Consider the following 13,185-nt stretch of genomic DNA (forward strand, 5'->3'; position numbering starts at 1 on the left):
CCTGGGTTGTTCCTGGAGCTTGGAGACCAGTGAGCAAGAGTCTCACATGAATACAGGAGGTCATAGAATGCAGTGTTGTATAGAGTGTGGTAAGGAATCTATATTTTATCTATATGCAAAGGGTCATATAATCCAAAGCATGGTTTGTTTTGGTGGGGATATCTAATCTGGCATATTATTTCAGATATTTTTGGAAGAAAATTGTAGAGACTATAGGCCCAGTGATATGGGTTATTGGGTTTTCAGTTAGATAATTGCATATTGAGAAAAAGAAAATAGTGAGTATTAGCACAATAGGAAAAACAGCACAATGTTCAGCAAGTTTACATTACAACATAAACCATTAGCTTGGCTATTTTTCTGTTTTGTATTCTTGTTTTTGTCCAGATAATGCATTTGTAGTATTATTCTTATATGGATGATAATGTAAGTTTCTGAATATTTGGGAGGATGACAGAAGGAATAATCATGTTCATTTTTTAAGCTTTCTAAATTCCTAGAAACATAAGACATTTAAATATTTTGAAATGAGTTTTACATAGGTTCGTTGGAGAAATAAAAAAAAAAAAACGTTCACTTATTTGACCCCTTTCTTACTCATGTTATAAAGTTTCCATATTAAAAATGTTAACACCTCTTAGGCAGTTATCTCTAAACACATTATTAAAAATATTAAAAAATTATCTAATATATATATTTTTACATTCTCCTCCATTAATCTTAACAGTAAAATGACTTCATATTTATGCTCATTTCTCATTTTATAAAAATACCGTAGCAAACAAAATTTACCTAAGTTTCTATTTTAACCTCTAATGGCCTAGCTTATTTGAATGATTGTTACATCTCAAAGAAACAATTATCTAAAACTTTGAAACATTAAGTATTTAGTTAATTGTAATATCAATAGCTACCATTTTATTGAATGCCTACAATGTAGCAAACACTATGCTAAGCATACTTTGCATATATGCTCTCATTTATCCTCACCATCAGTTCACAGACAGAGCAGTGAGATAAGAAGAGCTTTCGAGCTAAAATGCACGTTCATTTTAACCTAACCCTATGTTCTTTATCATTATATTGGATTTTGTGTTTGATTTTTCTCTTTCTTTCACAGTCCTTATTGTATTCTTTACTTGCATCTGACAGTTTACTGATATCCAGTAGAGATCAGAGAACCTGTGGGAAACACTGGATTTTAAGGACTTTCTAATTAAATGATTGCATGATTATGTAGACTGTGAAGGAGAAAAATAAAGAAAATATGCAAAGAGTTAAAGTTTTCCAACATATATTTAGCTTTACAATTTTAAAGACTTTCTCATTAAACAGTGGCAGAGGTTTTGACTAAAATGGTAATTGTTTATTTCTTCATCTCTGTAATAGCAGTTTCTTGGCTAGATAGATCATTTAGGTAGCTCACATCTGTTCACTTTTTGAAACTCTGGAAATTTCCCTAGAGTGATTTACAAATTTTGTGGAACATTCTGTTAAGAGTGGGAAATATGTTAGGAAAAAAAAAAAAAAAAAAAAAAAAGGCTATTGGAAAATCAAAGTTCTTTCAGATTCCAAATGTTGACTAAGAAGAAGGAAGTAGCAGTTTCCTCTGGCTTCTAACTTGAGAGTGCTTGCAGCTTACAGGAGAGTTCAGTAAATTAGAATTATACCCTCTGTAAAAATACAAATTAAATATGGATTAAAACCTTGGAAACATTCAAGTTCGTAATTGACTCGACCAATGTTATCTCACAATGCATGAAAAACAGCAAATCATTAGTATCATTGACAAAAAGGGGTCATTTTGGCTACAATTAGGATTTGTCTAAAACTTATTAGGATAAATTGTAAATTGAAATAAAAGATTTTGGTGTTAGAAAAACCTAGTTCTAGTTAATCATTCTTAACTAAATTTGGCTAGCTCTTCTAAAAATAATTAAAGAAGAAAAACACTTTCAGAATTATTTCAAAACTTTTCATGAGCTTGAAATGCTTTGAATAGTTAGTGTAAGTCAGAACCACATGTATTATTTTTTCCAGAATGTATATAAACTTGGAAAGGAAAAAAAAGTTAATGATTTCAGAAAATGTTTTGCTGGTAAACAAAACTCAAATGTTAAGACATTCAAAATCTCCCAAAGAGTGGGGCTCCCTGTAAAATAGTAAGCAAAAAGATTCTCATAAAATCTTTGATGTTTGGAAATTAATCAGGCACTGAAAGAAGAAATCACAGGTGTAATCAGTTTGGAGATGGCAAGCTGCATTAACAGAGGTTAGTTTTGAAGGAATATAGAAGCTGCTGTAAATGAACACTTTATATTAGAAGGGATGTGGATATAACCAACATTAATTATAACCAATGTTGATTTTTGTTTCTCCATCACAAAACATCTCTATATTTTTATTTATTTTTTAAAATTTTATCTACATACAATGTATTTGATTTTTGTGTCCCTTTATCGATTCCTCCTTCCCCCCCCTCCCTCCCTCAACATCATATCTGTTCACTTGTCTTAATGAGATCAAGGAATTGTGATCGTTGTGTTTTCTTCCCTACCCCCCATTTGTTTGCGTATTTATTTATTTTTAGCTCCCACAAATAAGTGAGAACATGTGGCATTTCTCTTTCTGTGCCTGACTTATTTCACTTTATGTAATTTTTTCTAAGTCCATCCAGTTGCTGTGAATGGTAGTATTTCATTCTTTTTTAGAGCAGAGTAGTATTCCATTGTGTAGATAAACCACATTTTCTGTATCCACTCATTTGATGATGGACATTTGGGATGGTTCCAACTCTTGGCTATTGTAAATAGTGCTGCAATAAACACTGGAGTACAGGTATCCCTTCAGCATGATGATTTCCATTCCTCTGGGGGTATTCCCAGCAGTGGAATAGCTGGGTCATATGGTACATCTATCTGTAATTGTTTGAGGAACCTCCAAACTATTTTCCATAAAGGCTGCACCATTTTACAGTCCCACCAACAGTGTAGGAGGGAATACATTGCAGAGTAGTGTAGCCCTGCCAGCATTTATCATTCTCAGTCTTTTGGATATTAGCCATCCTAACTGGAGTGAGATGGTATCTCAAAGTGGTTTTGATTTGCATTTCCCGAATGCTGAGTGATGTTGAGCATTTTTTCATGTGTCTGTTGGCCATTCATATATCTTCCTTTGAGAAATGCCTATTTAGCTCCTTTGCCCATTTATTAATTGGGTTACTTGGATTTTTGCTGTAAAGTTGTTTGAGTTTCTTGTATATTCTGGATATTAATCCTTTGTCAGATGTATATTTGGCAAATATTTACTCCCACTCTGTTGGTTGTCTTTTCACTCTGTTGATTGTTTCTTTTGCAGTGCAGAAGCTTTTTTGTTTGATATAATCCCATTTACTTATTTTTCCTCATCACAGGGACGTAAAGTTTGTTCAACATACACAAATCAAAAAATGTGATACGCCACATCAGTAAATCAAACACAAAGACCATATGATCATGTCTATAGATGCTGAAAAAGCATTTGACAAAACTCAACATTTATTCATGATAAAGACTCTCCACAAGTTAGGTATAGACAGAAAGTATCTCAACATAATTGAAGCCATATGTGATAAGCCCACTGCTAGTATCATCTTGAATGGGGAAAAGCTGAAAGCTTTTCCTTTAAGAACAGGAACTAGACAAGGATGCCCATTCTCACCACTCCTATTCAACATGGTGTTGGAAGTACTAGACAGAGCAATCAGAGAAGAGAAGGAAATAAAGGCATCCAGATTGGGAAAGATGAAGTCAAACTGTCCCTGTCTTGCAGATGACATGATCCTATGTATCAAACAGCCTAAAAGCCTCTCCAAAAATCTCTTAGAGTTGATAAATGATTTCAGTAAAGTTGCAAGGAGCAAAAGAAACACACGCAAAACAGTAGCATTTCTATACTCCAACAGTGAACATGAAGAAAAAGAAATCAAGAAAGCTAGCCCATTTACAATAGCCACCAAAAAAATAAAATACTTAGGAATAAAGTTAACCAAGGATGTGAAAAACCTCTACAATGAGAACTACAAATCACTGTTGAAAGAAATTAAATTGGACACAAAATGGAACGATATCCCATGCTCTTGGATTGGAAGTATTAACATTGTGAAAATGTCCATACTACCCTAAGTGATCTACAAATTCAATAAATTCCCTGTCAAAATTCCAAAGACATTTTTCTCTGAAATGGAAAAAACTATCGTAACATTTATATGTAGTAAAAAAGACCATGAATAGTCAAAGCAATTCTGAGGAAAAGAAATAAAGCTGGAGGCATAACATTACCTGAATTTAAACTGTACTACAAAGCTATAATAACCAAACAGCATGGTACTGGCATAAAAACAGATACATGGATCAATGGAATAAAATAGAAAATCCAGAAATCAACCCTTACCCCTACCTACAGCCATCTGATCTTTGACAAAGATACCAAGTCTATGAACTGGGGAAGAGACTGCCTCTTCAGCAAATGATGCTGGGAAAATTGGATATCCATATGCAGGAAAATGAAACTAGACCCATACTTCTCGCCATATACCAAAATAAATTCAAAATGGATTAAAGAATTAAATATACACCCCGAAACAATAAAACTCCTTAAAGAAAACATAGGCAAAACACTCCAGGAGGTAGGATTGGGTAAAGAGTTCATGAATACCACCCCCAAAGCACAGGCAACCAAAGGAAAAATACACATTTTTTTTGACTTACTATATGTTGATATTAAATACTTTTAGACAGGGAGCATTCTCTTAAAATCTTAAAATGCCAAAACTAGAAACACTTTTATATGTAAGTAGTCTTGTCCAAAACACTCATTCTAAATATGAGTAAAGGTGCAGCCTGAGAAATTAGATATTGAATACATTCATCCACCAAGTTAGTGTCAGTATTGGTACAGGAAACAATTATCTGTTAGTTTACACTCCAGAACATTTTCCCCAAAGCCTCTGGTGGAAAAGGAAAGCCTTAAACACTTATATTTATTTTAATTTTATTTTTTTCAGCAAAGGACTACATACACATAAGAAAAAAGTCAATACGAAAGGGCTTCTAACAAGTAAACAGCTGTTCTTCATCTCTCAGACCTCTACATCCAATTCTCTTGTGGCTTCCTTCGACTTTTGTCATTAAAAGGTACAGTTCCTTGCTATTTCTACTTCTCTGTATGTGAATAATTCTTCCACATTCTCCCCTGTCCTTTTAGGAATTTTCTCTTCCTTGCTAGTATTTGAAATTTCATGTGCGGTGGATGGGGAGGAGGGTGCTGAGTGGGTTTTATTTTGTAGGGTAAAATATAACATTTCAGTAAAGAAAACCTGTGCCCTTTTGTTTTATAAAATCTCCCTCCCCTTTATTTTTTATTTTTCTCTTTTGTTTGTAATTTACACAAAATAATTGCACATATTTATGAAGTACAATGTGATGTTTTGATACATACATACATTGTGTAAAAACCAAATCAGGGTATTTAGCATATTCATCACCTCATACATTATCCTTTCTTTGTGGTGAAAACAATCAAATCTTTTCTTCTATTTTGAAATATTCAATATTATTAACTATAGTCACACTTCTGCACAATAGAACGCAGGAACTTATTGCTCCTATCTATGATTCATTGACCAATCTCTCCCTACCTCACCCTTAATAGCCTCTGATAACCACTATTCTCTGTATTTCTATGAGATCAACTTCTTTAGATTCCATATATGAATGAGATCAATTAGAATGGCTATTATCAGAAAGACAAAAAATAAAATGCTGGTTTGCTTGTCGAAAAAGGGAAAGAACACTCTTATACACTGTTGGTGGGAATGAAAATTAGTACAGCCATTATGAAAAACAGTATGGAGGTTCCTCAAAAAATTAAAAATCGAACTACAATACGATCCAGTAATCCCACCACTGGGTATATATGCAAAGAAAATGAAATCAGTAGGGTGAAGAGACATCTGCACTCCCGTGTTTGTTGCAGCACTGTTCACAATAGCCAAGATATGGAATCAACCTAGGTGTCCATCAATGGACGAATGGATAAAGACAATGTGGAATACATACACAATGAAATACTTTTCAACCATAAAAAATGAATAAAATACTGTCATTTGTGGCAACATGGATAAACCTGGAGTACATTGTTAATAATAAAATAGGCACAGAAAGACATATCTCCCCTCTATTTTATCTCTTCTATTTTTCTTGACCTTCTGTCACTTCCTGGTTGGGCTTTTGAATTGATTGCCAAATTTTTTTTTCTCTTTTATCCTATTTTCCATCTCTATGGCTTTTTCTTTCTGTAGCTTAGAAATTTTGTGACGTTATTTATTAATTTTTTTTTCAAATTTTTTATTGTATTTGATTTACCAAGTCTTTTTTTTTTTTTTTTTTAACTATCTAGGGTTATTCTCTTATTTCTCTATGAATACTAATTATATAGGTTACAATATATATTTTTAATTAGGTTTTTTATGTCACATAATAACATATTTGAATATTTTTCTGTGGAATTTTCTCTAAAAGATTTTAAATCATGTTTTTGTGGAATTTACTGTTAGGTGTATTGGAGTTTTCGTTCTATTGTGGCTATTACATATTTTTTATTTTTCCACTTAGTGTACAGAAATGCTATTGATTTCATATGTTGAATTTGAATATAACAATCTCGATGAACTTCAATATTATTTCTAATTGTTTTCTTTTAGGTTCTCTTAAATTTTTAATTATGACAAGCATATTATGTGATAACTATGATATACTGTAACATGTATACCTAATTTCTGTTTTTGCTTTTTGCATTGGCTATAAAATTAAGAGTGTTTGTATATGTTAAATAGAAAAGGTGCCGTTTCTGACCTTGAGGATGTTTTTAAACATTCTATCATTAACATGTTATTACGTTTATGGTAGATATCTGTGATCAGATTATTAGGTCTCTAGTTTGCTAAAAGTTTTAATCATGGAAATAGTGTTAGATTTTATCAAATGTTTTTCTTTATTGAGAATGATAAAATTTAAGAAAACAGGATCAATAACTGAGTTATATTGAAATCTGAGGCAAAAAGAAAAACTGATAATACTGATGATTCATTAAGAAATATAAAGGTAGTTCAAATTCAATCATCATTTAATATAATAAAAATATTAACATCAAAAGTAAGCTAAATTATCATTCTCAATAGATAGAGATAGAAATATTTTATTCTTCATGAGTTATTGCTGTAATCTTGAATTTTTTAAAAATACTAGATTGCAGTATTATTTATCTTGGTTACTGAAAATTTTTATGCTCCCTCAGATTTTGGGCCTGAGGCAATAAGCTCACTTGCTGTCTCTAGTCCCAGACCCACTAGCCAGATCACAGTTTCACATAGTGTTCACACAAACCACACAATCTGTTAGTGGACTTGTGAATCAAACCTGGTCAATCAGAAATTAATGTGTCTCTAAAAACGGTGTTTGGATCAAAGATGGCCATAAGACATTTGGGTCAATGAGCATGAAGCCAAGACTTTGATTCAATTCTTTGAGGTAAGAAAATCCAAACTCTGTGGGCCTTAAATCCTGGTTATCTTGAAATCCTATGAAGTTAGAATATAAAGGCAAAAAATATTGGGGAGCAGATTCAAGAGGCAAAGATAGACTGAGTTTTCGTGACATATTATGAGGCCCTAAATCCATCCATACTAAGGTGAGATACTTTCTGGTCTTTTCCACTTTGTGATAAATATATCCCTGTTTTGTTTCAAACTCATTGGGTTATGATTTTTATAATCTGTGAGCAAACTGATACAGAGGTCATGTTTATTGTCCTAATGCTCTATATTATTTATTGTATTATATGGTTAAAATGCATCTACCCCCCCCCCCCCCCCCCCCGAGAAATGAATTACCTTGCATGCTTGAATGTGCTCCGAGTGCTGAGTAATTCTAACCAAGACGCCAATTACATAGAGTCGCTCAGAGACTGGGTCTGAGAAACTAAAACCAAAGTCTTTGGTTCTACGTAGAAGAATGCAGGAAAGGCAATTGTGTGTCCAAACTAAAGTCTTTGAGAAAGAACTGAAAGTCAAAAGTTGGAAAAACTACATACAAATGCCAATTTCATAAAAACAAGATAAGAACAAGAGCAGTTGATGAACAATCAACAACCCCCTAAATAGCTTGGTAGTTTAATGTCATTTTCTTTCTTCTTGTGGTATGCAGATGGACTGGGCTAACTACAGTAGTCAGGCTTGGAAGCCATTTATATTGTGTGTAGTGATATATATTTAAATATACATATGTCTATATTTATACAATTATACATGAAATTACTGCTGCATATGTAGCAGAGTAACATAGAATATATGGATTATGGCATAGTGTATAATTTGTTTGACAAATAAGAGATCATAATATATGGTTGTGCACTTGTAATTAAGGAAGTATAAGCAGAATGAAGCTGAGAAAACAATTTTTTTCTTTTTTAGTCTTACGATTCTGTATCTTTGAGACAACTAAAGAGCACTAAATTATTATGTACTAAAAACTTCATGAGTACAACAGTCAGACTTTATTATTCAGAGTAACATAGTAACATCTTTTACTTTTTTTTTGACAGCTGGCCAATACAGGAATCCAACCCTGGAGCTTGATGTTATCAGCGCCACACTCTGACCAGCCCAGCTAACTGGCCAGCCTCTCAGAATAAGATATTGTATGTCTTACAGTTAAAAACTGAAATCATTTGAGCAGTTTTCAGCATGACCTGTTAATTTTGAATGTAGGGAATATACAAAGTAGGTAAATACATGTACTCATAAATGCTGTATAATGTAACTCTATATAAAATTCACAGTTAGATGCATTTGATGATGCAAAACAAAAAAAGTACTTTTAGAGGGCTTCTTATTTAAAAACACAGTAAAAGTAATATTCACATGCATTAAACATTGCAAACCATCTCAGTGTGTCTTTCCTTATTAAGTAATGAACCAATGGTTATTTTTGGAGAAAACAATTAGTTAACTCATCAATGTGCTGTTTATATCTCCTTGGCAGCAACTTGCCACTTGACCAAAGGAGACTTTGCCACTTATTTAAAGCTATTGGTATCCATGAATTAATGATGACACAGCATATTTCACAAGGGCTTTTGATTTCCACAAGTCTCAAATTCCACAGCAAAAACCCAATTTAAGATGATAATTTATGTACTGAATATTTGAAGTCAAGATATAAAATTTCCCTTAAGCTGAACAAGTTGACACTATTTTGTAATGATATAATGTTTTGTGCCACAGGTTGAAAATGGCTTGTAATTGTATGTTAGAACTTTTCATATTGTATCTTGAAACATGGTGATTCTGTAGCTGATATCAGCCGGACCCTGACTTCAGGTGAATGCCCTGAAGGAGATCAGATTTTTAAATAGGAAATCAGCACAAATAAGCTGAGTAATGAAGATTAGTCTCTGTTTACTGAATATATCTTTAACTAATTTGAAGTACATGTAGGCAAATCCAAAAATAAAATTCAAAACTAAATTGTGGGGTTGGTTGTGATGAGGTAAAGTGACAACTAATGAATTTTGGAGGATTTTGAGAGGTGGAGAAATATTCTAAATTTCAGAGGAATTAACTCAATACTGATGAGAAGGATACAGCAGACAGTAAAAAGCCTGGAGTATGAACAAGGAAGCAAGAGATTTTGGAGACTGATTAGATGTGGTAGATGAGGACAAAAAAGAAATCAAAATTTAGTTCAAACTTTTAAGCCTGAGGAACAGGCAGAATTATAATACTACTGCTAGAGAGGAGTCAAGAAGCTCAACCAAATGCGTAAGGAGGTTGGTTGTTTCTAGACAAGTTCAGATTCACATGTGAAATCTGAGGTGAACACTCTAGAAACTGACATGTCTAGGAGGCTGTTGAGATGCCAGACTACACACAGTTCAGCAGAGAAGAAAAAATACAGGTCTGGATACAGTGAATTAACTCCAGAGAAATGTTAATTAAAACCCTGAGTATGAACAGTGCATGAATAGAATCTTCCTAGCTGATCATTTTTTTCTTCTACAGAAATAGCATACTTTTTGAACACAAATTATTGGTTGCATTGTGTACAAAGTGTAATGATGAATGAATAGGTTTCAGGAAGTTCAAGTATTTTCTGGTAAGAGAATTCATCAAACATTAAAATTAAGAAGTGCATAGAAAGAATTTCCTTTTGATTGCCATTAAAAACTTCCCTTTTCCATAAAGTTTCTTCTTATCATAAATTGCATTTAACACACTATTATTCAACTGTCTTGACTAATATAATGGGCTATAGTTAAACAATAAAAGTTAAACCAGTCTACATCAGGCAGGCATATGATGAAGAACTGACACTTCTTTGTTCAAAGACAGTTTGTCTCAATATCGATGGAGGTACTGGTTAGTACAAAAGGACAAAGTATGTCCAGGGAGGAAAGCACATGAGAGAATCATATATTTACTGGATCTTTCCAAATGCACACGAGTGATTTTTATCAAAATCAGGTACTTGTCACCATTGTTGATGTGAAACCCTGAAAGTTCTTGTTCTTTAATAGCTGTATTTCTTAATCTGGTCATAGGCTATAAAGGAAATCCTCATATACATGATCATAACAAATAAGTGAAAACATTTCCTCAAATAGATCATCACCAAATGGAAAACAAGGACTGATTTGATGTGTCCAGTCCTATAATTTGTAGTTAAATGGCAAATAGTTAGAAAGGGATGGAAAAAGTGAATAAATTCATGGTAGCTGGTTAATTGTAGCACTGGAATAAGCAATTTGACAAGAATAGAGTAGGAATTCTGTTGCAAATGTATTAATTGCAGGTACAATAAGTATAGAAAATTACTTCATGAACATATTCATTAAAAGTATATTAGCAAAAAAAAATAGAAATCATGGTGAAATTCTTTATATAAAATATTTAGTAGAATTAGTGTTCTAATAATGAAACAAATTTATGTATTTTTAACAATTTCTTCATATACTTTTTTCAGTGTCTGCTTCTTTCTTTTTCTTTTGGTTTTAATTAGTCCTCCTTTTGATAGTCTTTGGATGAAACCTACAAGAGGAAGAGCAACAAATTTATGTATGATAAAGTAACAAAATAAAATGTTTTATCTATAATTTCCTCAAATTATATTTTAATGTTTAAAACCAAAAGATGAGATTGGTTTAAAAGCCTTTAATTTGTCTATGTCTTTGTGCAGAACAGCCTGTCTCTAAGGAAGTCACTTTGCATATATGAGTTAGCAAAAGTGGATTAGCATGTAGTTGATTTTTATTATTGGTTCATCTTCCATTAAAATTCATGCTTATTTTATTTAAAGTAGAAATATGGCTGTATATGGTTGGTGGAATTACAGATGATTTTTAATTACATTTCATACTTTTTGTATTCTACTGCAAATATGCATCATTTTTCTATTCAGAAAAAATATGTTCACATGATGTGCACTAAAGAAACCTTAAAGGTATTTTGGTATAATCTTTTAAAATTAATGCCTAGTATTTAAACATAAGAGTAATGTTTTTAATTTGTTTTAAATTGATTCCTTTTCGATGAAGACATGAAGAGGAATTACAGTTAATATATCCAGCAATATTATCTAAATGTAGTTGAAAAAAGGATATTTATTGGCTAAATCATCATACTTTGTTTCTGATATAAGAACTAATTTCATAATATTTTCATAGATTAAAATTCATTCACAATTTTAAAACAACACTATCTTAAACACTAGTGAATTAATGAGAAGAATATTTTCTATACCTTTTTTACATGTCCTAAGACATTCTTTTTTGGAAGTAAAATTGTTTTCATTTCCCCCACATCCACTGTATTTAAATGGGCGACATTTCCCAATTATTGAATTGTAGTAGAATCTGTTCTCATTGGCTTGACACAATCCTCTGTCTGCAGGGGTGAGACACCAGGAGGGGCCGCGAAATTCTAAAAACATCAAGGAAACATGGTAAGCCATATATAATAGTGAATCTGAGGCCTTCATATTATATATTGTTTAAACATTAGTCTTGTAACATGCCTATATAAAATAGTAATCTGAATAAGAGTAGAACTCAATAAAATTAATAATTTTTAACTCTAGGTAAATCTCTAAGTGTTCACTGTACCGAGATCTTTCCCCAATGAATAAAAAAAGACACATTTGCTAAAGGGAAGTGTTATGATTACTCTTTATATGAACAAACTAGTTGTACATAATAAAAACAACCACTATGTAACAATTTAACTTCTGAGAATTTAACTATATATATAAATAACCCATCAACATTTGTGTATCACTTGTTTTTGAATGTTTAAGTTGGGAAAAGAAAACGTCTTGATGAACAAAGTCCTTATTTGTGTTATGACACAAACACTGAAGCTGAGGAAGAGTTTCTTCTCTTGACTAAAAAACTTAAATGATATAGTTTAATCACAATGTAAAGTGCAGGAATTCAGGTACTTTATAGCAAGTTTTAACTTTAAGTTTCAGGGAAGGAGCCCAGAAGAGATATTTCATTTAGTAATAATGTTTTTCTCATGAATCAAATCATTAATTCTAGATGAGTTAGATGATTTTGCAAAGAAAACAATATTGCTAAAGCCAGTAAAATAAAACACCATTTTGGAGCAAACAGGCTGGTCTGTCAGTGGGACCAGCAGCTATCAAAGACAAGGAAACAAATAAAACTAGGGTAATAAAAGAAACATTCTATTTCCTTAAGGCAAAGGAGGGAATTAGTTTTAGCTTACTGGTAGTTTTTAGCTCCTTTGGGAATTCCTGTCAGTAAGGGGAAGCTGGTACTCTTCAGTAGCACAGCTAAAACTGCTATTTGTTAATAAATCAAGACTGCAGGTATGTTGTTGGGTGGTGAGGAAACAATGTAAGAAAACTTCAGTGGCTTTGCCAAATGGTGTGATGTGGAATAGCACATATAGATGAAGATTTGCTAAATGTTCAACATTGGCAGAAAATAGAACTTTGAGGAATCCACTGGCCAATAAGGCAAGTAGATTGTGCGGAAAGCAAGAAGGGGTCTTCTGGCAAGTGAACCCAGATGAATAGGCTGTAATAAGAAATACAAGGAAAATGAAACAAAAGGAAAAAAAATATT

At 32.4% G+C, this 13,185-nt stretch overlaps 1 protein-coding gene and 1 long non-coding RNA gene across 2 annotated transcripts in view; one reads left to right on the top strand and one right to left on the bottom strand.

The window, feature by feature from the left end:
* Positions 1-5,049: 5,049 nt before the first annotated feature.
* LOC103590695 lies at positions 5,050-8,983 on the top strand. Its single transcript, XR_550497.1, has 2 exons — positions 5,050-5,174; positions 8,641-8,983. It is a non-coding gene; the product is annotated as an uncharacterized LOC103590695 (long non-coding RNA).
* TFPI (tissue factor pathway inhibitor (lipoprotein-associated coagulation inhibitor)) overlaps positions 8,570-13,185 on the bottom strand; it is an 82,222-nt gene continuing 77,606 nt past the window's right edge. Inside the window, exons 7-8 of the mRNA XM_008572989.1 lie at positions 11,837-12,016; positions 8,570-11,125 (exon numbers count right to left, since the gene is read on the bottom strand). Of these exons, the coding sequence (XP_008571211.1) occupies positions 11,022-11,125; positions 11,837-12,016 (284 nt within the window). The 3' untranslated portion in view covers positions 8,570-11,021. The remainder of the gene's footprint in view (positions 11,126-11,836; positions 12,017-13,185) is intronic.

This window comes from Galeopterus variegatus, unplaced genomic scaffold (genome assembly GCF_000696425.1).
Source record: "Galeopterus variegatus unplaced genomic scaffold, G_variegatus-3.0.2 Scaffold861, whole genome shotgun sequence".
NCBI classification, from domain to species: Eukaryota; Metazoa; Chordata; class Mammalia; order Dermoptera; family Cynocephalidae; genus Galeopterus; species Galeopterus variegatus.